This window comes from Lepus europaeus, chromosome 4 (genome assembly GCF_033115175.1).
Source record: "Lepus europaeus isolate LE1 chromosome 4, mLepTim1.pri, whole genome shotgun sequence".
NCBI classification, from domain to species: domain Eukaryota; kingdom Metazoa; phylum Chordata; class Mammalia; order Lagomorpha; family Leporidae; genus Lepus; species Lepus europaeus.
Window position 1 is genome coordinate 82663075 of NC_084830.1, and position 26039 is coordinate 82689113.

General features: G+C 40.2%; 1 protein-coding gene across 7 annotated transcripts in view; it reads right to left on the bottom strand.

Annotated features, from left to right (window-relative positions):
- CHD7 (chromodomain helicase DNA binding protein 7) overlaps positions 1-26039 on the bottom strand; it is a 201994-nt gene that overhangs the window by 24452 nt on the left and 151503 nt on the right. For 6 of the 7 annotated variants that reach the window (XM_062188454.1, XM_062188456.1, XM_062188450.1 and 3 more), the window contains exons 9-21: positions 23493-23576; positions 22125-22262; positions 21909-22030; positions 21309-21552; positions 19904-20080; positions 14791-14934; positions 13369-13624; positions 6666-6876; positions 5951-6146; positions 5162-5329; positions 4762-4941; positions 1054-1164; positions 760-965 (exon numbers count right to left, since the gene is read on the bottom strand). In XM_062188454.1, coding sequence (XP_062044438.1) covers positions 760-965; positions 1054-1164; positions 4762-4941; positions 5162-5329; positions 5951-6146; positions 6666-6876; positions 13369-13624; positions 14791-14934; positions 19904-20080; positions 21309-21552; positions 21909-22030; positions 22125-22262; positions 23493-23576 — 2237 coding nt within the window. The remainder of the gene's footprint in view (positions 1-759; positions 966-1053; positions 1165-4761; positions 4942-5161; positions 5330-5950; positions 6147-6665; positions 6877-13368; positions 13625-14790; positions 14935-19903; positions 20081-21308; positions 21553-21908; positions 22031-22124; positions 22263-23492; positions 23577-26039) is intronic. The other variant, XM_062188457.1, reaches the window with a different exon arrangement.

Sequence of the window (26039 nt, forward strand, 5' to 3'; positions counted from 1 at the left end):
CCCTTAGTAAAGAACCAATAAGATAGACAAGGACTAGTTAAGAGTTCTGAATGCCATGTAAACACATGTCTGTGTTCACTTGGAAACTACTGGTGATCCACAGAAAGAAATCAAAGATAGGACATCCTGCAGAAATCCTACAGAGAGCTGCAGAAAGACTGCTTTGGGGGCAGTTGGTCTTTTTTTTTTTTTTCCCAATAACAATTATATTTCCTTACAGCTGTGATCTGCTAGAAAACTTTACTAACTCAGACATTTACTGAAAGTGCTGTGTGGGTTGCTGCATGATTTAGAGATGAACTAGAGGTGGAACCTGCAGTCCAGCAGGAGAAACACAACACTTTTACAAAGTTCAAATGCCCATTCATGTGTCAGATGCACTGGGAGAAAGAGCATAACAAGTGATATTAATTGTCTTTGACAATTTCGTACAGCAGAAAAAAGATGACTATAGTCGGAGATTTTGTAATTTTGAGACCTTGTCCTGAGTTACTAATAATCAACAAATAAATTTGGATGTGAGAAGGCACAAAACAGAGCCACTAACCTCAGATGACCTCCCCAAATCTGAGAGGATCTGAAAGACTTAGAACACTTTAACCCAGCCACCCCACCTCACAAACTTTCCTCAGAGGCATCCATTTGACCGCACGAGGGCGAGCCACACAAACCCAAATCCAGGCACAGTTTTTCTACACCACCTGGGAAGTCTAACTACTGTCAACATACAATTGCACTTGACAGAGTGAGCTGACTTACCCGTAAACAAGCAGATTCTTCTCTACCCTGAAACACTCGCTCCGCGCATAGCCCTGTGACTTATCCTGGGGCCGCCGTGGCTTGGCACAAGGCTTTTCTTCGGAATCACTTTCCAAGTCTGAAAACTCCATCAGTTCATCTTCTTTTACTGCGCTGTACAGCCTGGTCTGTTTTCTCACTCTTGGAGTGTCAATAACCAGGTTGTTCTAACAAAAGAGCAGATACACTTGAAACTTCTGGAAGAGTGGCTATGGGTTAGATCAGACAGGCATTTGAACAGGCCTTCTCACTCACCCTCCCATTTAAGGCGTCAATATCCAATTCAGCCTTCTTAGCCCACTTCTGCCAGAAATTTGGATCATCCAAGGAAATATCTGTTCTATTTCCAGATGCAACAAAACTGGCCTAGAGGAGAAAAAAAATATGCATTACTTCGAGATGCTTTTCTCCAAGGCAGAATTCCAAGCAGTGTTTGTTTATTCTGCCACTAAGTACATAAGTGTTTCTCCACTTGTGGCAGAGCTGCAGGAGATAGGACTGGGATGCACCTCAGGCAGCTCACCATCCAGGGGCTGAGACACACAAGAAAGTAAGGGATCACACTGTAGCATGATAATGACGGGTAACAGAGGTATGTGAGGATGGAAGTCATATTCAGATAAGGGCCCCCTACACCACTTCAGGCAGGGGTTTGCTGGGAACTGAGAACAGCCTCTCCCAAAAGATATTGCCTGGACTATATTTTAAAATGCTCATCAAACAGGAAAGCATGTGGAAATGTTTATGGGTCAGCTTGTGCAAAGGCATGGAAGAGGAACAGGCCTTTAGCCTAGTGGTCAAGACACCTGTGTCCCACATGGAAGTGCCTGGGTTGGACTCCCAGCTCCACCAGTTCCTGATTCTAGCTTCCTTTTAATTCCTATTAATTCCTACCCTGGGAGGAAGTGGGAATGACTCAAGTAACTGGGTTTCTGTCACCTACATGGGAGAGCTGACTGCATTCCCAGCCCTCAATTTCCACCCTGCCCAGCTCCAGCTGTTGCAGGCATTTGGGGGAGTGAACCAACAGATGGGAGCTCTGTCTATCCTTCTCTCTCTATATTTCTCAAAAAAATACATGAAATCAAAGCCCTTGGTTCTTTTTTCCCCTCCTCTCCTGTTCTTTCTTCATACCTTCCTTCCTCTCTTCCTCCCTCCCTGTAAGGGGGTGGGGACATAAGGTAGAGGAAAGGGAGAGAGGTGCTCAGGGAAGATGAGACAAGAGTCAAGCTGGGAAGGAGGAGGCAGCCAGGACAAGCCGACCCTTGCATGCACTGTTAACAGAGTGTGAATCCATCCTGAGGGAGGTGCGCACTATCTGAAAGCAGAAATAATCTCAGGATGGACACAATCACATCCGGGTCCCATCAGGAAGGCCATACCAATGTTGACAGCACGGAAGGCAGAAAAGGGCACAACAGGCCCCTGCAGTGGTTGAGGTTAGAAATAACAAAGACCAAAAACAAATACAGTAAATATGGAGAAAAGGAGATGATCCAGAAAAGTATTCTTTAAAAAGTAAAATTCATGGGCCGGCGCCGTGGCTCACTAGGCTAATCCTCCGCCTTGCGGCGCCGACACACCAGGTTCTAGTCCCGGTCGGGGCACCAGATTCTATCCCGGTTGCCCTTCTTCCAGGCCAGCTCTCTGCTGTGGCTAGGGAGTGCAGTGGAGGATGGCCCAAGTCCTTGGGCCCTGCACCCCATGGGAGACCAGGAGAAGCACCTGGCTCCTACCATCGGATCAGCGCAGTGCGCCGGCCACAGTGCGCCTACCGCGGCGGCCATTGGAGGGTGAACCAACGGCAAAAGGAAGACCTTTCTCTCTCTCTCTCTCTCACTGTCCACTCTGCCTGTCAAAAAAAAAAAAAAAAAAAAAAAGTAAAATTCATGGAGTTAAACTCTGGGTGAAAGTGAAGCATAAAAAAAGGAGGAGGAAGCCAGAAAAACCTTAGCATCTGGTATATGAGCAGTGGTACTGAGGTAGACAAACAGAGTGTATGCGCCAGGGGTGGAGGAATAGGTTGATGACTCCGGTTTTGCACTATTAAATGTATAGTGCCTGTTGGGACTAAGGAGAGACTGAAAGCTGTGAAGGAAAAGGCATGGGGTCACTGAGCCCAGAGGAGAAGAGCCTTTCCAGGCTGAGGCAGCTGGGACAACTGGAAAACAAAGAGTTGGACCCCTACCTCACACCACACAGGAAAACCAACCCACAAGGTGATCACAGACCTAATGTAAAAGCAAAAGCTATACAACTCTTAGGAGAAAATAGAAGTATGTTTTTTGTGATCTCTCAAGTTAGATAATACACCAAAACCATCAGCAACAAAAGAAATTAATAACCCAGGCTTCATTTAAATTAAACACTTAAGAAAAGATGAGGAAACAACATTTGCAGTCCTACTATCTGATACAGAACTTTTACCAGAATATACAAAGAACTCTTAGGATTCAGTAATGAGGAGACATGTAACTCAAATAATGAACACAGGATTTGAATACATCTCTCTCCAAGCATCATCTACTCTGGCCAAACATCACATGAAAAGATGTTCAATATAATCACAGAAATGCAAATGAAAATGAGAATATGACACCATTTCACATCGCTAGATAAATGTAACTAAAAAGTCAGATAATAGTAAGTATTGTTGAAGACTTGGAGAGAATGAAGATCTAAAATGCTGCTGGTAGGAAGGAAAATGGCACAGTCACTTTAGAAAACAGTCTGCCAGTTACTCAAAAGAAGTAACATGTGACTCACCAATTGTACTCCTGGTATTTATCCAAGAGATATGAAAACATATGTCCACACAAAAATATGTGCACAAATGTTCATAACAGCATCACTCACAATAACCAAAAGGTGGAAACAATCCAAATTTCATTATCAACTGGTGAATGGACAAATAAACCCAAATGTTGATTAGCAACTGGTAAATGCGATATATCTCTATAGAGGGACATTGTTCAGCAACAAAAACGGAAATTATTGACACATGCTACCATATGGATGAACCTCAAACACATGATGCTAAATGAATGGGGTCAGACACAAAAGATCAGATATCGTACATGTCCACTTAGATGAAATGTCCAGTGTAGACCAATTTATGGAGAAAGCAGGCAGAGACTAGTGATTTCCCAGAATGAGGCTGGTTAGAGGAGGGAGGAGGGCTATGGACTGACTGACAACCTTCTGAGGATCTTCTAGCAATGCTGGAAAAGTTCCAAACTTTGTCTCTGGTGACAGATCACAAGTTTGTAATATGGTAAAGGTAGTGAATCGCACACTTAAAAATGCTGAATTTTACAGTAAATAAATTAAGTATTGGTAAACCTGTCTAAAATAAAAGTACAGAGTGGGTCTTGGGGCAGCTACCTGGAAGAAAATGCACTTGAAGCCTCCAAAGGGGCTCAAGAGGAGATGGTCAGGTGCCTGGGGTTGACCTTGCCCGGAGCAGTTATGACAGAGGTGGGAAAGGAGTTTGGCAAGGTGAAAGTATGCAAGCAAGTGGAAAGCTGGGCAGCAGAGACAGCTCGGGCTGATTGTATTCATGTGGATTTTCGCTATGAGAATAAGAGTTACAGAGTTGTAGCTGGAAGGGAACACCGTATTTTCAAAGATAAGAGTGAAACTTGATGGTTCTGAATAGGGTATTTCAGGAGTCAAGATCTGGAAAGACAGGGAAGATGACGAGGTGACAGGATTCCAGACATAGTGCAGAGGATGGGGTCAAAAACTCAGGTAAAGGCAACTTCTGGTGTCCAATACGCAGAAGGGAACCCAGAATACAAAGAACACTGTATGTGTACTACAGGTTCCCCAGGGAGTTAACAGTTGGTGAAGTCACCGTGGAAAGGAAACAAGTGTGTCTGTGAGCAGTTCTACAAGGCGCTCTCTACATGAACCCTGCCATGCTTCTGTGGGGGAACCTGGACCCTTCGGATCCATTCGCACCTTAGCAAACGTGGAGCCTTTTCCTTCAGACTCAATGGTGATGGTGTGGGTTCGCCGCAGGAGAATCTGATCGATATCCTCTTCGCAGAACTTGGAGCCTTCATCCTCCTCGTCCATGAGCGCACCGTAGGCCCCCTTCCGGAGGAGATCCTCGATTTCTTTCTTGGAAAGCTGTTGTACCTGTTTTAGAGAAGTATTTGAAGTATTCAAGACAATTTAGAACTGAAATGTTTATAGACTAAACAAACACTTCATTTTCCCCCAAGGGGGCAATTTATGGCAAAGAAAAATGTGACAAAATGTGCTCAAGATACTGAGGTTTAAAAATAGTCAGATGCTGAATATTAGCTAGGTAAGAAGGACCCAGAATAAAAGAGTGGCTTGGGCAAGGCTGCTTTACCCCGTTGGTGGCGTTCTCTCTTCCACTCATGGACTGCAGCACAGCTTTATCCAGACCCAGCTTCAAACTGGCCTTGTCGAACATTTCCCTTTCATAGGAATTTCTCGTAATCAGCCTGTAGATTTTCACAGATTTGCTCTGTCCTATTCTATGACATCTAGCTTGAGCCTGGAAGAGAAGGAGAATTAATGGGTGTTGCAATGGAGCCAATGTTTGTGTACCTACAAAGTTCCCAAGAGGAAACTCTAGTCCCACTGGGCGGTGTCTGGAGGTGAGGCCTCAGGGAAGTCATTAGGTCATGAGGGTGGAGATCTCATAAAACTGAGGAGAGCTCACACAAATGAGGCCAGGAGAGCCAATGTGCAAAGACAGCTGTCTGTAAACCAGGAAGAGGGCCCTCACTGAGAACCCAACCCTGCTAGCACCCCGATCTCAGGTTTTCAGTCCCTGCAATTGTGAGAATTGTAAAAACTAAATATTCACTGCTAAAGTCCTTTCAGGGTATTTTGTTATAGGAGCCTGAGCTAAGATAGCTACCAGAGAAAGACAAGACTCGAATACCAGGTAAAAAAACCATATATTTCAATAAATAGAGGTAGAGTCAGAAGAGGGTTAACATAGTAAGAAATTTCTTCTTACATTATTAACAAATTTGTTGCTGGTTGGTTGATTTGCCTGGAATCATGAACAACAATCTGAGCAACAACACAAGCTACAGATTCTCTGTCAGAGTACAATGACTTTTTTTTTTTTTTAAAAGATATCAGGAAGATTTTCTTCTGTGTTTACCTGGAGGTCATTTTGGGGATTCCAGTCTGAATCAAAGATGATGCAGGTATCAGCAGCAGTGAGATTAATGCCTAAGCCTCCTGCCCTTGTACACAGGAGGAAAACAAACCTATCAGAATCTGGCTTGGAGAATCTGTCAATAGCTGCCTGGCGGAGGTTGCCTCTTACTCGGCCATCAATCCTTTCATACGGGTACCTAAAAAATATCAGCATTATTACAAGGAGGCCCAACAGAGCTCAAACACAACTGCTCCTCTATTACTTTTGGGTAACACAATATGGATTATGTATTAACAGAATGATTCAACAGAAATAATTTCATAGCAAATAGAATTTCTTAACAGTTTTTTATTCAATTGGTTGAATGCTCAAAGATTAAATTTTATTTTACTTCATCTTCAGTGAAATAGCTAACCTCTAAAAATAGCTGACACTTGTAAACAGAAGATAGCAAACAACTTCAATTTTAAGCAAGAACTATTCTCCCATAGTCAAATGAAAGCAACGGGGAGAAAAACTACAGAAGTATGCAGTGTCCCCCTGTAGCCATCACATGGAATAACTGTCATCTATACCTATAGTTTTAAAACAGAGATGTGTCACATTTTCCCTGTTTATCCCCTTCTTAGCAATGTCACTTATAGGTGAGCCGTTTAGAACCCTGTGCAGGGAGATTTCTTATTCCTTTTGATTATTCTGATATAGTGGCCCTCACCGTCTTTGAATGAGGTAGTCTTCCAGTATGTCCAAGCAGCGCACCATCTGGGAAAAGATAAGCACCCTGTGGCCACCAGCCTTCAGTTTCGGCAGCAGCTTGTCAATCAGCACAAGCTTGCCAGCAGCCTGGATCATTGCCTGGAGCTGAAAATCTGGAGACTCTGCATTGTGTGTTTCTTTAAACTCTTCCAAAATTTTCTCTTCAGCACCTGCAGAGATTGGACAGCATAACGTGAATACTGTAAAAGGGTTTTATTACTAAAAACAATGAACTTGCTTTCCAAACCCACTGCAAACTGTAGGAACCAGAATACCACACTCAGGTTTATGAACAAGAATCCGTCCACTTTCTCAAAGCTGCACAAAACCATTTCTGTTCAAAGGGTTCAAAGTTTTAAGCACAACACATTGAGGCATTTGGGGAAAAACCACATTTTTCAACAAACAAATGTTTGCTGTCTGTAACAACTGAATTTCAACAACAGACTGTCAAGTCAGAAGTGGCAGAAATGAGCCAAGGGCCAGATACCTACAGAAAACTTGGAACCTAAGTTGCTAAAAATATGAAGAATTGTTTACTAGCTGAATATAAACACAAATAACAAATCTGTTCCAAAACTCAGTAACAGAGCAATGCAGTCTTAACAATTACAGCGTAAGAGCAGTATTTTGGGTCTATAATCACATATTAATACAGGCAAAAGGCCTACAAAACAGAGAATTCATTTTCAGGATAACTACCAGAGATGACCGGGGCAGAGGACCTGAACACACACCTTCTAGCAATCGCTAAATCTCCTATCTGATGATTTCCTAAGATACAAAAATTCTATCTTGCATTCTTCAAATCTTTTACAGCTTTAAAAAAATGTCTAAGTGTTTAATACAAGACCTCTGTGCTTAACCTGCTTTTTCTAATAGCCCCACACAGACTCAGCTGCATCAGAGAGAAGCCGCACGAAAATAACATCTTCCTAAGGAATGAGGTCCTGCCACCTCCTCCCCTGACCCCAGACACATGCTTATTCAGGAAGCAGCAGGCTAAGCTTCCTTCAACCGCTTAGGTGGCTTAACTAGAATTACGCAGCACTGGCCTGGCCTCCTCTAGCCTGTGGGGTTAATCAGGGCATTGCCCTGAAGGAGGGGGTGCTTATTTGTGCCTGAGAAAATACAAACGCATCTAATGGGATGTTTCCCAGGGTAAACTGTGTCAGAAACTTTGAACTACTGTTCCTCTCGCTGGTTTTGAATAAGTGAATCAACACACATAAACCTCAACAGCATGTTGCAGGAGGAATCGGGCCACCTCAGCCACTCAGCTGGTCCTTCTCCAAGAAGCACAAGACGGAATGGAAGCTCAGTCCTATTTCCATTTCAGGTTGCTTGTGGAAATTACCTTATGACACGGTCATATGCAGAAACATAGTCTGTTAATTATTAATGAGCATGGAATTTATGAGAGCAGATTAGTCACTGAGTATCTTCACCAAGCGCAAAGGCCTTCCACAAAGCACTTCTTACAAAGGCTCCCGGCAGAGGCTCCAGTTGTCAGAACTGATAGCCCCTCACTCCCTTTTCCACATGAATAAAAAAAGCTAATGTTCAGGATTTTTTCTTTAAGAAAAAAAAAAAAAAAGCAGGAGTTTTATTAGGAAAAGTTAAAGAATAAAATGCTGTCTAACAGCATTAGTAAGAAATGTTCTTGAACAAAGGCATATGTTTTTTAAGACATGAAATCTAGAAACTCAAGTTCTCAATTCAGGACAAGAAGGCCCTCAAGAGATAGGAAATAGATTTAAGTCCATATTTTATATTGGGTTTTTTTAGAAAGTTTTTTTTTTTTTTTTGTGCAATACATTGTAAGCTAACTGCAATTCAGAAATAGATTTTACTACTATGGTATGTGGATTATTATTTATTAAATCATTAAGACTGCAATCCATAACCACAATAAAATAGTCTTTTAGTACTTTAAAATAAGTTAATGATCAATGAATATATTTCAAAAATGAAATAACATTTATTTTGACAAAATAAATATTAGATGTATTTGAATTTTAGGGAAATTTTTTGAAAATATAAATAACTCAAACAGCAGAGAAATTTAAATTTAATTTTTGGGGGCTAGCATTGTGGCATAGCAGGTTAAGCCTCCAGCTGTGATGCTGGCATCCCACATGGGGGCAGTCCCGGCTGCTCCACTTCCAAACCAGCTCCTTGCTAATGGCCTGGGAAAAGCAGCAGACAATGGCCACCCATGTTGGAGACCTGGAAGAAGCCCTTGGCTCTTGGCTTCATTCTGACTAAGCTTTGCTGCTATCTAGGGAGTGAACCAGTGGATGGAAGATCTTTCTCTCTCTCTCCCCCCCTCGCTCTGTAACTGTGCCTTTCAAATAAATATAAATAAACCTTTAAAAAAATTTGATTTATGGGCTGGTACTGTGGTGTAGTAGGTTAAGCATCTGCCTGCAGTGCCAGCACCCCATATGGGCACCAGTTCCCAGCTGCTCCACTTCTGAGCCAGCTCCCTGCTGATGGCCTGAGAAAGCAGTAGAAGATGGCCCAAGTGCTTGGGCCCCTGCACCCACATGGAAGACCTGGAAGTAGCTCCTGCACCTGGCTTCAGATTGGCCCAGCTCCAGCAGTTGAGGCATTTGAGGAGTGAAGCAGCAGATGGAAGATTCTCTCTCCATCTCTCCCTCTCTCTGTCTATAACTCTGCCTCTCAAGTAAATAAATAAATCTTTAAAAAAACCTGTTCTAATTGTTTTAAATATTATTAATAATTGAGACGAACTTTTCTGCCCTTTCAATGCAACCAATATCTTCTCACAAAGAATAATCAAAAAGAAAAATGTGGACACATTCTTTCTTGTCTGACAAAAGCTACTGCCGAATTATTCAATTACGTTTTGTTTTAAGTTCAATTTCTTTTAACAAAATATTTATTTATTTGAAAGCCAGAAAGACTGGAGCGGGGAGGAGGGAGAAAGGAAAGGAAAAAGGGAGAGAGAGCAGCCTGCTGAGCGAGAGCACTCCCATCCACTGGTTCATTCCCTGAACATACCCTCAAACCAGCCCAGAGCCAGGAACTCAATTCAGGTCTCCCATGTGGGTGACGGAAACCCAATGACTTGAGCCATCATCCCTGCCTCTTAGGGTCTGCTCTAGCAGGAAGCTGGAGTCAGGAACAGAAGTAGGCATCACTCAGGCACTCTGAAACTAATCATTTCTATATGGACACAGGCACCCTAAACAGCCTCTGAACTGCTATGCCAGCTGTTTTCCTCCCCGAATCCAGGTTCTTAATTTTAGTTTACATTAGTTTTATGTTAATTTTTACCCTAATTATTACTTAATTATCAGTTTACACTAATAATACTGCAGTTAAAAACAATATCAACAAACCTAATTCCTGTATGGTTCTATTAGCGTGGTTATTATGCCAACATTGAAGCAAAGAAGGAAGGGATAGTGTTGGGGAGGTGGACAATTTCTGTTTTCTGATGTAATAGTTAAATTTTCAAATTTACCAAATGAAGATTGATCTTGATCTGGAGATATAAACAGGAAAAGGGCTATGATCAGCCAAAATACCTTGTTGGCTTTGCCCTAAATTTAAGTATGGCTGATACCACACTGAAATAAGGGAGCAGCACTCTTTTCATGTCAGCTGAAGCTCACTGTCAGGGCAGTAACTACAGCACCATCTGGCTATTCTGGCCACAAACAAGAAAATAGTTTGCTCTTGAAGTTTATCAGAAAAATGAAGATATTATTTTCTTTTTGAAATTCACTCCATCAAGTAAGCCTCATTCTTATCTTCTTTTTGCCTTCAATTCTCTACATTCTGCCACCCCCATAAATTAACAGCCACTGACTCTCAGTCACCTTTACACATCTAGGAGCCTTGGACATATTTTCAACATTCTTCTCTTTTGTTTATATTTATTTATTTGAAAATCGGAGTTGCAGGGACAGGAGGAGACACACAGATCTTCCATCCACTGGTTCATTCCCCAAATGACAGGGGCTGGGCCAAGCTGAAGCCAGAGGTTTCCTCTGGGTCTCCCACTTGGGTGTTAGGGGCCCAAGGACATGGGTCATCTTCCACTGTCTTCCTAGGAGCATTAATGGGGAGCTAGATCAGAAATGGAGCAGCTGGGACTTGAACCAATGCCCATATGGGATGCCAGTGTTGTAGGTGGCAGCTTAACCCACTGCACCACAGTACTGGCCCCTCAACATTATTCTTATTCTCTTATTAGGCAACCTAAAATTAGAAACTCCATTCAAATAAAGCTTGGCCCAATTAACAGTAACTCCATTTATGCCACCCAGTTACCTGCATAACTTTTAGCAAGTCAAACAATAACACTTAATGAGTGCTTATATTGTATCAGACACTGTTCCAAGCACTTAAGTAAAAATATTAAGTCACATTTAAAACAGGTCTCATTTATAAACAGCTGGCACTCTATCATTATTTTAAGATTTTAATTTTTTTCTATGTGTGCTGGTGGTGGCCACTTTTAACACATATAGTTGTTTCGATTTTTCACAATTACAGAAATGCTATGCTTTGTTGAACTGAAATTTAGTTTCATTATGGCTGTTTTACTCTGCCACAACCAATGCATATTTCAAATTAATCTCCAAAATGAAAACACTTCCCTTATAAATGCTGAATAAACGTGTGTACAGGTGGCATCGTGACATTTGATTTCAACTCCAGACTGTGTAGGACATAAGCAGAACTGGCCCTGGAGCAAACTCTGAAACACAATGTCTCTACAAGTTATCTGAGCAGCAACATGATTTGTGTATCCATTTGTTTCTTTCTGTAAGTCACCCTCCAAATAAAGGCAGAGGGATGCCTGTTTAACAGGTAACTTCATAACTTGTAAGGTGTGACCAATCGGGCTCCTGGGGAACAAATCCCTTCAGAACAACTGGTCAATGTGAGCCCCACTAGCGATGTTTTGGGGGGAAACCCTCTGGAATGCTCCATGCGTGTAGTTAACATGTGATCAAATGGGATGAATGTTGATGCACTGTGGGTGGCCATCTAACTATCATCACTGCAATTTCCTCTTTTCCAAACACCCTACTGGCAGCACCAAACATTTCTGAATGTCTTTTTACTTTCCTCTTTTTTACTATTTTCTTTTTACCAGCTATTAAATGCAAAAATGTGTGTGAATGTATGCATGAGTACACGTGTGCATGAGTGTGTGTATATGTTTCACTTGCCCCAACACACCCCACCCCAGCACCAACCCACCACCATCTGGCTGACACTCAACATAAATTTATAAACTCTTAAATACACTATGATTAACAGGTTGGCAGTATTAGACATATAATTACCATATATAATTCTCTGCAGCTAAAAACACAAAGTTCAAAAAAAAAATTCACTGATGTCAATCAGCAATGACCTCAGGTTTTGTGTTCTGAGGACATCTCCCAGGCATGGACCACTTTGTCTCATAGCAAAGGGGACTTCTGGATCCCAGGTGGCTGACCGGTGTGTACAAATTGGAGAGAGACTAGGAACTAGTTCTGTCTTGAACCTTATGGATTGGACAAAGAACCAGGCTTTGTTTCTTCTTCCCTGGAAGGGAACCTAGCTACGTTGCTGACCAGTTATAACTGAATACAACTACCCCAAATTTGCCTCCCATACCTTTCTTTAATCCACATTAGCTCCTCCCCAGACTACAGCAACAGACCCCATGCTAGTCTTTCTGCAGGTCTGTCCCTCCCTCTTCTTACCCTTTTCCTACAGTGTTGCCTGATGGATCATCATGAATCATATTTCTAATCACTGCTCAGCTCAAACTCCACGTGTGGTTCTCCAAAAGACAAGAGCCAAAGTCTCATGTAGCAGCATCTGAGGCCTTCACAGCAGGCCTTTATTTCTCTAACTCTAAAATAAATGCCCTTTATTTCTCTAACTCTGCCTGGCAAAATCCTCTCTACCTATGAAGGTTTGCCTTAAATGCCAGGTACTTCGAAGAACTTTCCTAATCTCAGTCTCAGCACACAGGGGAGGCTCTCTGAGGGGAATGCTCTTTTTGTTTACCTTGCTTTTTCCAGAGTATCTTACACATTACAGGCATGGAATCCTGACCGCCTAAAAAATTTCTGGAAATGCACAATAAAAATTTTAACCCATATGAGCCATACAATGCCTAATTTAGTTAAGAAAACAGGAAGACCATGAATTCTCCATCAGGAACAGGGACAAACTTGACCAAAGCTTTAAGATGATCTCATTCTCAGGGTCTAGAGTTGAAGGCCTGTAGACATGGGGAATCTGAGGATGCTCTTCTACCAGATGCTTGAGATAGCTGACAGCTGCCTTCCCACGCCAGAGTTCCTCTTTAATCCCACCCAGAAAACCTCTGTCAAGGGCTAAATTTTCTCAAGCTGTTAGCACTTCTGACAATTTCTGGCCAGGTAGCACTAATGCCTTTGAAGCTAGGGAGGCAGGGGAAAGGCGAGATCCCACTTCGGAAATCACTGGAGTGCTGGTCCCTGGCCTTCAGCGACCACAGAAGAAGGCATTCCAGAGAAGAGGAAGCTGGGGAAGCCCACACTAAGTGGACACAAACCAGGAAACCCTCTGCCTGAGGGCAAAAGGGCCTCCTGGAGCTGTTATCAGGATTTAACAGGTTCACCAACCAGCAGACTCACCATTGATAAGGTATGGGTGATTGCAGCACTTTCGTAATTCCATCATAGTGTTTAAAAGGTTAGGTACATTAGCTTGTCCACCACCTTTGGAAAGAAATGTGAAATTCTTCTCAAGGATGGCTCGGTAATATTTCTTCTGAATGTTTGTTAGCTCAACTTCAATAATAGTTTCTTCTTTGGGGGCCAAGTTCTTTTCTACATCTTCTTTGAGACGTCTCAACATCATTGGCTTTAGAATAGCCTGAAGTTTTTGCACCTAAAAAAGGAACTTAATTAAATACTGGTGTCATGATTTGCTCACGTTAAAACATAGTCTAACATCATCTTATTTATTTACCACTCATTTTCACTTTTCAACGCCCAGTAAGAGTATGAAGGAACTAATCTTTCAGCTTTCACCAGAGAAATGAATGAAAGTTGGATGATTATTTGTCAAACGGATTGTGCATCCAGGAGTTCTGAACAGCCAGAAAGCTTGAAAAGCACAAAGAAAGCCCAGTTTATTAATCTACCTTTCCCTGCTCCATGTTTTAAGCCACAGGGTTGATGAGGAAGAGGGAAGAGACAACGTCATGGGAGTGATATGCTTCCGTTCTCTTCCTTTCTGGAAAGAGCTAACACAGAATGAGAGGGGGGGAGCAGGAGTTATCCAGTTCCTGAGCCAGTGAGCAAGCACATATGCTGGTCTCTTCCTGGTTCTCTTTTCTGGTGATTGGCAACAGGATAAAGCTCACCAAATAGTTTTTGTTTTGGAAAAGCAAAATAAAACTAACTTCACTCTGAATTAAACTAAGGGGTTTTAGGCAGTGAATTGCAGGAGAGGGCAAATAAAGACCAAGATTTCAAGACAGCTCCATGTTTTTATTTCAAATACATCAGCATACCTGATGTCATCACTAATACCCATAGAACTCTTTACCGTGTATAAAATAGTCAACTCCTTTCAGCCACAATACCTCATTTATTTCTCACAGGAATCCTATGGGGTAATTATGCCCCATGTTTCTAAAATGAAAATTTGTAGGCTTGAAGAAGCAAGCAATGAGGCTAAGCGTCCAAGGTCTAGAAGTAGAGTGGAGCCTGAAGACTCCAGAAGGCAAATAGCTCTACAAACTGCAGTGGCTTCTCAAACCATCCCCAACAGCTCACACAGCAAAACCACCAACCTGAATAGCCCGATAAACTCTGAAAAGCCTGTCAACGGGTATACAACCTCTCTATAAATCAACAGCTCTTCTCGACAGCAAACATACAAACAAGAAAACCTTCACAGTGATGAAGTCCATATAAAGATCTCTCTACCAGGTGGGAGAAAAATATGACACAATTTACATTTTCAAACACTCAAACATTTATGCTTTCCCATCGCATGGGTAAATCATTAACTTTGTGACTGAAACAGACAGCTGAGATGCTAAGTACCTGCTCTTCTGTCTTTAGATCACCAAATTCCTGCATAAAGGTGGTTTCTGAAGGGAAGCGACTTGGCTCCAAGAAATGAAGCAAGCTGAAGAGCTCTTCCACGGTGTTCTGCAGCGGGGTTCCCGTCAGCAGCACTTTGTGTTCCTACGGGATGCAAAACAGCGACTGACCCAATCGTAACAAGAAGTCTCTTAAAAGGAAAGCCTCTGTCAGAATGGCCATTTTTACTTCTCCTCCTCAATGTTAATTCAGCATCCACTTTATGCAAAGCACAGAAATCAGGCATGAAGATGGACATGGAAGAAAAACAGGGCTCCTGTTCCAGATAGGCAGGCACCTGGAGTCTCTAGAACTCTGCGGTCTCTCTAAGTGTGCCTTGCCACCATCTGGTCTCTTCCTGGGGTACTAGGTCAGTATTTTAGCACAACAGCTCCCTCAGTCCCCAAAGTCTAAATGCTTCTTCTCCACCGAGATTTTTCCTACAATCCCTAGACTCAGATAAAGCTTACATGCTTCTTACTGTGTTCTACATCAACAGTGCTCTCATCTCTCCATCTGCTTCCTGCATGACTCACTTTAGAGACAAAAGCAGTTCTACACGCAGCAGTTTATGAAAAACTATTTTGTTCTGCAAAAATTTCCAACTGGCAAAGAGGTCAGCTTCACTGTAAATACCACAATCACTTTTTTTTTTTTTAATTGGAGGCTATTTCTGACTTTGTCTCTTTGAACCAAGTAAGGTATTTAATTAATTCTTTCTGCTTATGAGCTCTTTCCCCAGCTTTCCTTAGTAGCTGTATCCTTGTCCTTCTCTTTCTGTATATGGAACACACAGGATCTGCTTTACAATAACCCATTTTTTAGGAATAGTGTTATTAATCGTAAGAGTCTTACTACTTATTACTTGGACCATTTGGTGAACAGCACAGCTAATAAAACTATTTCAGAAAGTGACTATACCTTCTAGTAGCTTCAGAAGCTATATTCTGACTTGACTTGGAATCTGACGAGGCTTAGTTGCCAAGCAGAAGGTATGCTCAGCGAATACTAGACGACTGATGTCAGTGAGGGTATGCTATCGTGTCTTATCTGTCAACGAAGCTCTCTGAGAATGAAGTAAAGCCCTTCATTGTCCTTCTACCCTTGGTTTCTCCCCTCTGAGGAGAGTTCTCTGATTGAGATATGATGCAGGGACCCCCTCATTTTCAGATTTGTTAAATCCATAGGAGTAATGAGTTGGCAAACCCAGGCTCTTCAAATGTGTAACCATACTAGTGGGTAAGGTGGGCCACAATCTCTGACATATTTTATCTAACAATATTTTCTAATGTACCACTGCAGATTCAGGAAAAGAGCTATTGTCATAGAACTCTACTGATATTGCAGATTGTCTCCCAGTTTCTTCATTTAGTTTATATTACATTAAATTCTGGATGCCTAACCAATGCTTTAAAGTTAAAAATGTTTTTATTAATTTCAAAATTATAAAAAAAGGAAATAAAACTTTTATTTAATTTAGTTGTTTAATAGCTACTTATACCAATAATTATATTTATACAATCCTTTTATTTAGCTGTATATGAGTAGTGGAATAAAACCAAGTTTCAATCTGAAAGTGAGTAAAGATTAAAGAGACATAATTAAATAGACAGTATCACAAAGCATCACATAAGAGACTCAGGCTACTGAGCTTATCACCTCCAAGCTCTGCTATGTCAGTACATGCTTCTACCCTGAAAAAGTTACTAATTTGGGGCCAGCGCTGTGGCACAGTAGGTAAAGCTGACGCCTGCAGTGCCAGCATTCCATATGGGCACTGGTTCAAGTCCCAGCTGCTCCACTTCTAATCTAGCTCTCTGCCATGGCCTGGGAAAGCAGCACAAGATGGCCCAGGAAATTGGGTCCTTGCACCAGTGTGAAAGACCCAGAAGAAGCTCCTGGCTCCTGGCTTCAGATGAGCGCAGCTCTGGCCATTGCAGCCAATTGGGGAGTGGACCAGCAGAAGGAACAGCGCTGTGTGTGTGTGTGTGTGTGTGTGTAACTCTGACTTTCAAATAAATAAATAAATAAATCTTTAAAAAAAAGCTCTGCCCATTGCAGCCAATTAGGGAGTGAACCAGTGGATGGAAGACCTCTCTCTCTCTCTCTCTCTCTCTCTCTGGCCTCTCCTCTCTCTATTTAACTCTGACTTTCAAATAAATAAATAAATAATAACAACAGTAAAGAACCAATGATGAAAGCCCACAGCCTCCATGGCACCCCTCCTTGTCAGTGAGGGACAGGGAGACAGCTCTGCTTTCTGAGTGATTTTGTGGAGTACGGCGAGGACAGCGTCTGCTCCTCAGTGTATAGCCTCTACAAACATTTCCTTTGTGTCTGGATAGCTGAAGACACCCACTGGCCTTCATTTCCTGAGGATGCTCTGGGAGACAATCAAAGTGCATTTTCATCACAGCTTAGTCTAGTGCAGGTAATAGCCATTCCCTGTGACCTGCACTGTAGATGGAAACAGAACTCAATACTTTGGTTATGACTTATTCTAGGAAAGAAGAATGAAACTGGCAAGTAGGTAAGTTTTCATGGTATTTATTTTAAGGCTTTTAAGACCAGGCAATGAACAGTTTAGAACTGGACAAATATTATATTCTAACTCCAACAATGATAATATGTTCTATTTTGAAAACATGTCTTCTGAGATAAGATTCTTGATCCTCAAGAAAAATACTTTGTTCATTTGCTAATCAGAGCCAAGGATGAGTTAATTACAGGTATGCCAAGTCCTTGGGATAGCTGGCTTCCTGTGAACGAATTCCCCTGGACTCGTCCCCTGTCTTTTTTGTCCACCTCAGAGTGGTACATAAGTATTGTCACTTTCTACATGTGCCATTATGTGAAGAAGTTTAGGAAATACTGCAGTATGTAACAGAAAAATTATGTGAATAATAGATTCTAATCCACGTATGAAATATTAGTGGGGCTGGTGGTATGGAGCAGGTTAAGCCAAAGCCTGTAGTGTCAGCATCCTGTGTGGACACTGGTTCAAGTCCTGGCTAATCCACTTCCCAGCTAGCTCCCTGCTAATACACCTAGGAAAGCAGCAGAAGATGACCCAAATGCTTGTGTCCCTGTACCCATGTGGGAAACCCTGATGAAGCTAACCTGCAGCCTGCATTGCTGGCAACCCATATGGGTGCAGGTTCAAGTCCCAGCTGCTCCACTTCTGAGTCAGCTCCCAGCTAATGCTCCTGGGAAAGCAATGGAAGATAGTTCAAGTGCTTAGGCCCTTTGCACCCATGTGGGAGACCCGGAAGAAGCTCCTGGCTCCTGGCTTAGGCCTGGCCCAATTCTGGCTGTTGTGGCCATTTGGGGAGTGAACCAATGGGTGGAAGATCTCTCTCTCTGTCTCTCCTTCTCTCTCTGTAACTCTATTATTCAAATAAATAAGTAAATACTTTTAAAAAAGAACTATTAGTATAAGTAATAGAAAATTCCTTGAAGTATTCCAGACAACTAGATTGTTTGATGTTGACAGAGGTAACTAATTTGTATTCATCAATGAAGGACTGTTTTGTAGTAAGAATCTACTATCTGGGAATGTATGAATTAACAACACAATTTAGATAAGTTCAAATGACTGCTTTAAGCCTTCAGGAAATGGCGATATAACTTTCTTTTAGTAAATCACTATGAAGGTAGAGCCAAACTCAGAAGATATATTTAGGAAAATCATGAACATTCATGTTATCTGCGATACAGGTTTACTTCATTTTAACGCTTAAGTGTCATCCAGGGAACCAAACACAAACATGAAGTATCTCTTTCCCATGTGCTTATCCATGATGGCAAGATTATTCACTGTTTCTAAGTGCTCTCACCTCTTACTTGATTTGTGGATTGACCACCAGAAAATAAACTGCTTTGGGAAAGGTCTTAAGATATTGTTAACAACAGCAAAAACAAAAGATATTAACAATAATTCATTAGGGAGAAAAATGGGGAATCCCATCCTAAATAAGATAATTCAGACTTTTCCCTTTAAGCAAAAACAATTTTTTTAAATTAAAAAAAGAGTTGGCTAATTCCATCCTCTTATTTAAGAATAAAAGAAGCTGTTTCAAAGAACCAGCTGTTAAGAGAAAGCTTTCAGGTGTTCTTTTTGGTAGTACCAGTCTTCAGAAAAAAAAATATATAGTCATGAACATATAGAATATTCCTTCCCATCCCAGACTCTCAATTAATGGGATTCAAATTAATCCATAAAAGTCAGCATTAAATTTAAAATATATTTTTGCACTTTTTAAAAACTCATCCAATTGCTCAATGCTTACTAAATGACAACTCTACTCTCAAACTGCTCATTAAAAACAAGGAGCAAGTAATCACAACCACTTTGTACACTATGGAGTGAAGCCCAAGGATGACTGAGCTCTTATAGTAACACTGCGTGGCAATCATACACACAGCAGTATAGAATGTAAAACCAATCAACACTGACTACTCCTACAATGTTAACTCATGGTACTCCTAGTGGGGGGAAAAAGGCTAGAAAACGTAATCACAAAGACCTGGCCATGTTGTTAGGAAGCTAGAAGAGTAGAGTGTAGGCATCGTGCAGAACTCCAGACCAAATCTGCTGTCTTGTAATGCCCCACACTCCCAAACGCCTGCGCCAACTGAATCAATCCAAGGTATCCTACCCAATGTACTGCAACTGCAATCTGCAAGTCCTGCTGGCCCCAGTATGGCAAAACCTAATAACTCTGGGACTTAACCAGCTCATAATGTCAGGCAAAGCTTAACGCAAGAGTTCGTGAAATGGCAGTATTTATGAATGAAAGGGTAAAGCAAATGCTTGAAACTCACTTCAATAAAAAAAAAGTCATGAATATACTCTGGTTTGATACAACCTCTATCAAGACAGCAGCTAACAATCTTAAGAATCAGGAAATCAACAGCAACTTAAGAGTGATTGATAGTTTAATAGGATATACCTTCAAATTTACAGGCTTTGCAAATAACCTTCATAAGAATCAGTCAAACTAAGAGCAACAGGACTATCAAGTCTTTAACAGTCCTGTTCAGGCCCAATGGAATTACCAAAAGGATCACTGACCAAGTCCATCATCTTGAGACCTTCCAGCAGCTTGCAGTTCCTATTCTTCAGCCTGTGGGCTTCATCAATGACCACACAGCGCCATGGAATATTCCGCAGCTCAGGACAATCAGTCAAAATCATCTCAAATGTTGTGATGATGGCATGGAACTTATAGGACCCCTTTATCACTCGACCCTACAAGAACAATTATGAATTATTATTCACCATTAATCATTACAATAATGACTTTGAGGGTGAACGAAGAGCCAACAAAAAAAAAAAAAAAAGAGAGAGAGATTATTCATTCATCCCTTTGAAGACCTCTTCGTTCTAGGTAACACATATTCTGTTTTCAAGCTATTTTAGAGGTTTTAGACTATTACAGTAAAATAGTTTTAAAAACCATTTTTTTAAAAAAAAATTAGAAAATGGTCAGTAAAATTTTGGATACCACTGTCTTATGGCTCACATGCAGTAAAATGCCACTAAGTGTACCCATTCAAGTTACAGCCTATAGACTCCAAAAGGTGAAAGCCAAAAAAGTTATGTGCTACACTTTTAAAAATGTATATTACCTTTTTTGTAACTTATTTTATACCTTTAATACTTTTTGTAAAGTACCTAAGTGAAAAAACATCCACTTTAGATAGAATTTATAATTTCCCAAACCTAAATACAAATACAGATTTCAATATTTCTTCTCTTTCAATTATTTAATTGTAGGTCAGGTTTTACATTTAAAACCAACATACATATAAAATAAGACTCTATTGTATTTCTAATTACAGGACTTCAGTTTACTACCTGTAGCTTAATATTGTTTTAGCACATAATGTTCTTCCTTCTCCTATCATTTATAATGTTGGACTGTAAACATCACACAGTGACTTCACAGAGTTAACTGGAATAAGAAAAATCCATAGCAACTGCTACTAAGAGCCAACGTACAAGAGTATATGTATAACTGTATAAGCAACTGCTACTAAGAGCCAACTTTTTTGGATACACTACATTCAATATATCACATATCTTAAGGATTTTTTAATTTTTTTTTACATCTGAGTAATAGTATAAGATATTCTTTATATTCACATTTAATATCTTCATTCTTTAGTCTTGCATTTGCAAAATAAAGCTAGTTAATGTACTAATACATGAAATAAATTTCAATTATCATCTAGGGTAAAAAAGTTTCATTTCTTCTAATCAAGTAATCATAAATAACCAAACCTATAAAACTAAAGAGCTTTATTCACAGATATAGAAAGACAATACAAACATGAATGGGGAAGAAACAGCAAGCAATTTTTCCATTTAGCAAAATCTAGACCTTCTCACCCCACTCAAATCACTGAGACTTTTAATTTTCAGTGCCTTAAAATGCATATAATTAGCACAAAGAATACAACCTAGGAAGTTTTACCTGGGGATCTTTGAAGTACATTTCATACAACTGAATGGTCCGACGACTAGCTTGACTCCCATGATACACAACCACATTCAACTCCGTCCAGGTTCGGAATTCCCTTTCCCAGTTGGGGATTGTGGACAATGGGGCAATTACTAAAAAAGGGCCATGGATTCCTTTCAAATATATCTCATAGAGAAATGTAATGGACTGGATGGTTTTTCCCAAACCCATTTCATCTGCTAAAATGCAGTTTCGCCTTTGGGAGGGAAATAAAATAAGGAAGGTATCATGAATATAAATATTAGGCTCTGCTGTCTTCACAAAACACACATTATTTTACTCACAAACACATATCTACATAGCTTTAGATGTTCTCTTAGATTTAACAAAACAAATTTTCAAACAAAATTCTTCAAATAAAAATTATATTTCCATGAAGCTCAATATTAATATTTGGATAAATATCAAGCATATTTCTGGTGTCTGCTTCTTTATGAAAATTCTTATCAGGGCATTAAAAAACTGTTTAAGTTATTTTTGAGCAATATTTTCAATAATGACACAGGAAAAGAACTACAGACTTAAAAGAAAAGAAAAAAGTGCTCTACATACATGTTGTACCAATTGAAAAGTAGCCAGTTTACTCCCTCCAACTGGTATTCCCTGAGTTTGTTATTGTTTTTATACTCCCTGGAACTCTCCGATTTCTTCCAATCATCAGCAGGAGGTCGCTCCTGTTTTAAAAATAGTAAATCCCATGAGTGGTTTCTCAAGGACCCACACGATGCTATTTTCAAATTAAATCCTCTGCCATGAGCCAATTCTTACCACACGCTCTGTTTCCGGTTCCCTGGACATTAGTTTCTCAAACTCTTCGATCTTTGCTTGATCTATATCCTGCCTCAGCTCCCATGTGCTGTCTTCATAGGGAAGTGAGCACCACTTCACCAGATAGTGAGTCACAGGCTGGGCCGGGTTTAAATAAATCAGAATTGGATTCATTTAAATTTGCATATAGTATTACCGAAAAATATATGTTCTACTTTATTAGCAGATACTACAACAACATCATATAAGACTGAATCAGCAGAAGTTTTAAAAACACTTAACAGTTTGTCTCGAGCATGAACTGGAAACAGTATCTTTAGAACAAATTCACTTTTTATGTAAATCACTGGTAATGTTTAAAAGCCACATAATGGGAAGGAGTAGCTCTTAGGTAAAAATAAGGCTTAATTTCAGATTTGTTATCTGTGCAAATCATTCATTAAGCATATGATTCAGACTTATTCCATAAACCGTTTTAGTATGTCAACATGTTTATATAACTGGCTAGTTTCTTAAAGAATGAGAAACAAATTTATTAGGACCTCTGCTTGGGTTTATTGACTTTAATTTCAGGACCAAGGCTCACTAAAACGTGGTCATGATGTTAAAAACATTTGCTATACATGGAAAAACGTGCCAGGAAACAAATCTTTTTAAAGTTCAACTAAGCAAGACTAGAAAGGTAAAGATCTTGCTATAAATGTGGTCTGAAATACTCTGGAATAAAAAGAAGTCCTCTGCAGGCTCTCCCTGGACAAACAAAATCCAAACTTTACACATAAAAATCGATTTATATAAGAAGCCAGTAATGGCAGAACTCATGCTGAATAAGCACATCGTTTCTAAGACACACTGCTCAGAAGTTGCTAGGTTTGTCTTTATTCTTCCTTCCTTGTAGGGTTCTGCAAAGCAACATGAGAATGGCAAAACTGAAATCTCATAAAGAGAAATATTTAGTTACCCTCTGTATATCACATTAAATGAAGTTCATCAACTTCTACATAACATTAAACTCCAATCTGCCACAAGAGCACTCTCAATTATATAAGGGAATTTTATGCTACATCATAGATTTGCAACAAAGTATACTGGATTCTCTACTGATCAAATTCTAGAATCACGTAAATGTCATAATGTATTTGTTTCATAGTGAAAACTGATTTTTTTTAAAAAAATCTCATACTAAACATAAAAATATTTAGTGCTCTTAAGTCAAGTAATAAAAAGCAGGTTCCAGTTAAATTCAGATCAAGTGTGTCATGATCCGAGGCTCTGAGCAGGACCCATTCTAGGATTCTACCCTCCTCTCCATGAGCGCACAAGAGCTGCCTGAATCACCATTTGGTAATACAAATGATCTCTTGTTACCTCTCCCCGGTCATCTGTGCTACGTGCAAAGTCCATTATCCGGTCAACCTCCACATAATCTGGATTAAAAAGCTCATCCTCAATCTGTACCAAAGGGAAAAGAAAAATAGTCCGAATGTTTATTTCTTTCCTATGAGGAAACACCATTTCACTTGCACCCAGCAATAATATTTTGGGTCACAGAAATACAAAATTTATATTTGACAAATTCTATTATATTAATTGAAATGCTACAACTTAGCAAAATCATTCCCCATGAGTAAATCAGACTTCTCAGACTTTGTTAACTGGGTCTTTTAATTACTGTGTGAAACCTTTTACTGTTAGAGAATGTTTAAGAATATTTTAAATGAAGTGTGAAATTACAATTCACTAATGAGCAATCCAAAAGGCTCATGGCATGCAATGCATTTAGCATTTCTGAAACTACAGTTTGCAATAAAGAATCAGAAACATGCATGATAAGTGAGACTGGATTCTCATAACTACTGGAGTTGTCTGATGCTTTATAGCATCATTTACAGAATGTTATTCAAAAGTTAAAAACACGGAAACCAATGGAGTTCATATTTTATTGTGAAAAGAGGATATGATGTTTGGGAAGTCTTTGCCAAACAATATCAATATTCATACCTCATTTAGAAAAACAGTCTTGTCATTAACCTATGTGTTCTAATGGTTTTTATTCATACCAAACATACAGTGTTTGGGTAAAAGAAATAAGGAATTGATGCCTAAATAATTGAATTATTTAACCAATATATTAACAACCTTTGTAAAAGTCAAACAATACTGCTAGCTTGCAAAGTTATCTCAAATAAAAGAAAATACTAGTTTAAAAAAAAGCTATAAAGTAAAGAACACTTGAAAGAAGTCAAGGTCAGAAAAGTTTTCAAATGTCAGAAAACAAAAGACACATTATTAGGTGTTTCCATGGATTAGCATCAATATAATAACTGTGTTAAAACATTCAGCAAAAGGCCTTTTAGAAGTCACTTAGACATCCTTCTTGCCCCGTGAATTGCAGGTTGAAAAGATAAACAGTCACAGTCTGCTCAGGAACAAACATTCTCTGGGCACTGTACCCATTTAAAATGGGCAGTTTGGATTCTTTGAACTGTGAATTATGAAACAAAAAGCAGAAATGCAAAATATGTCTCAATTGCCTCAGGCTTTTACATAGAGGTGAATGGTAAGGCAAAAAAATACAATGAAGTGTTCAGTTCGGTAATACTCCAGCTTTGTTGAAAGCTTCTAGATTTAGGTAAACAATATGTAAGGGTTACTCACATACAGCATAAACACTAACATTTCCCACAAATCAGGTTTTGATAGCCAAAACTCTCCTTAAGACACTTGTTCTTAAATACAAGCTTTCATATTCAATCCTGAAATAAAATCCTAAGCTTTTCTTACTTTTCTACAGCATTAAGTGAATAATCCATGCCAATATATATATAATGAAATTTCCAGGGGCTGGCAAAGTGGCATAGCAATTAAAGCTGCCGCCTGCAACACTGGCACCTCTTATGGACACTGGATCGTGTTCCAGGTGCTCCACTTAGAATCCTGTTCCCTGCTAATGGCCATGGAAAAGCAGCAGAAGATGCCTCAAGTGTATGGGCCCCTGTCAGTCATGTGGGAAACCTGGATGAAGTTCCTGGCTTACGGTTTCTGCCTGACCTAGGGCCTGCTACTGTGGCCATCTGGGGAGTGAGTCAGTGGATGAAAGATGTCTGTTTTTCCCTATTTCTCTGTAACTCTGACTTTCAAAATAAATAAATAGATCTTTAGAAAAGAAAAAAAAAAAAAAAAAAAAAAAGGGCCGGCGCTGTGCTGTAGTGGGTAAAGGCATGGCCTGTGGTGCCAGCATCCCATATGGGTACTGGTTCTAGTTCCGGCTGCTCCACTTCTGATCCAGCTCTATGCTGTGGCCTGGGAAAGCAGTAGAAGATGGCCCAAGTCCTTGGGCCCCTGCACCTGCGTGGGAGACCTGGAAGAAGCTCCTGGCTCCTGGCTTCCGATCAGCACAGCTCCAGCCATTGTGGCCAATTGGGGAGTGAATCAGCAGATGGAAAACCCCCCACCCCGAGCCCCGCCTCTCCTTCTCTCTTTGTGTAACTCTGCCTTTCAAATAAATAAATAACTCTTAAACAAATAAAAAAACAAAAGAAAGTTCCAGTTTAAATGATTTTCCTGAATACAGATTTTAGTTGCAGCAGATTTCCATAGGAATATAAAGTAAAACAAAGAATGGAAAAGCAGGTATAACTGAAAATTCCCAAGTCAGAGTGCCATGGAACACCTGAAGTCGTGATCATCTATGGGGGAAAGCAACTTGGTGCTTGTGTAAGATGAGGGAAAGGGACTGGTATCCTCCTCTGTACTCCCATTCAGGACAAAACTTAAGAACTGCATTTGCCAAGTTTCCAGCAATTTAATGTATTTCAACCTTGGTATGGTCCACTCACAGAGATGTCAGGCTCAGAAAGATGGGCTGTGTGCAGCTAGGGACAGGCACAATTCCCTAAGGAGCATATGACTAGA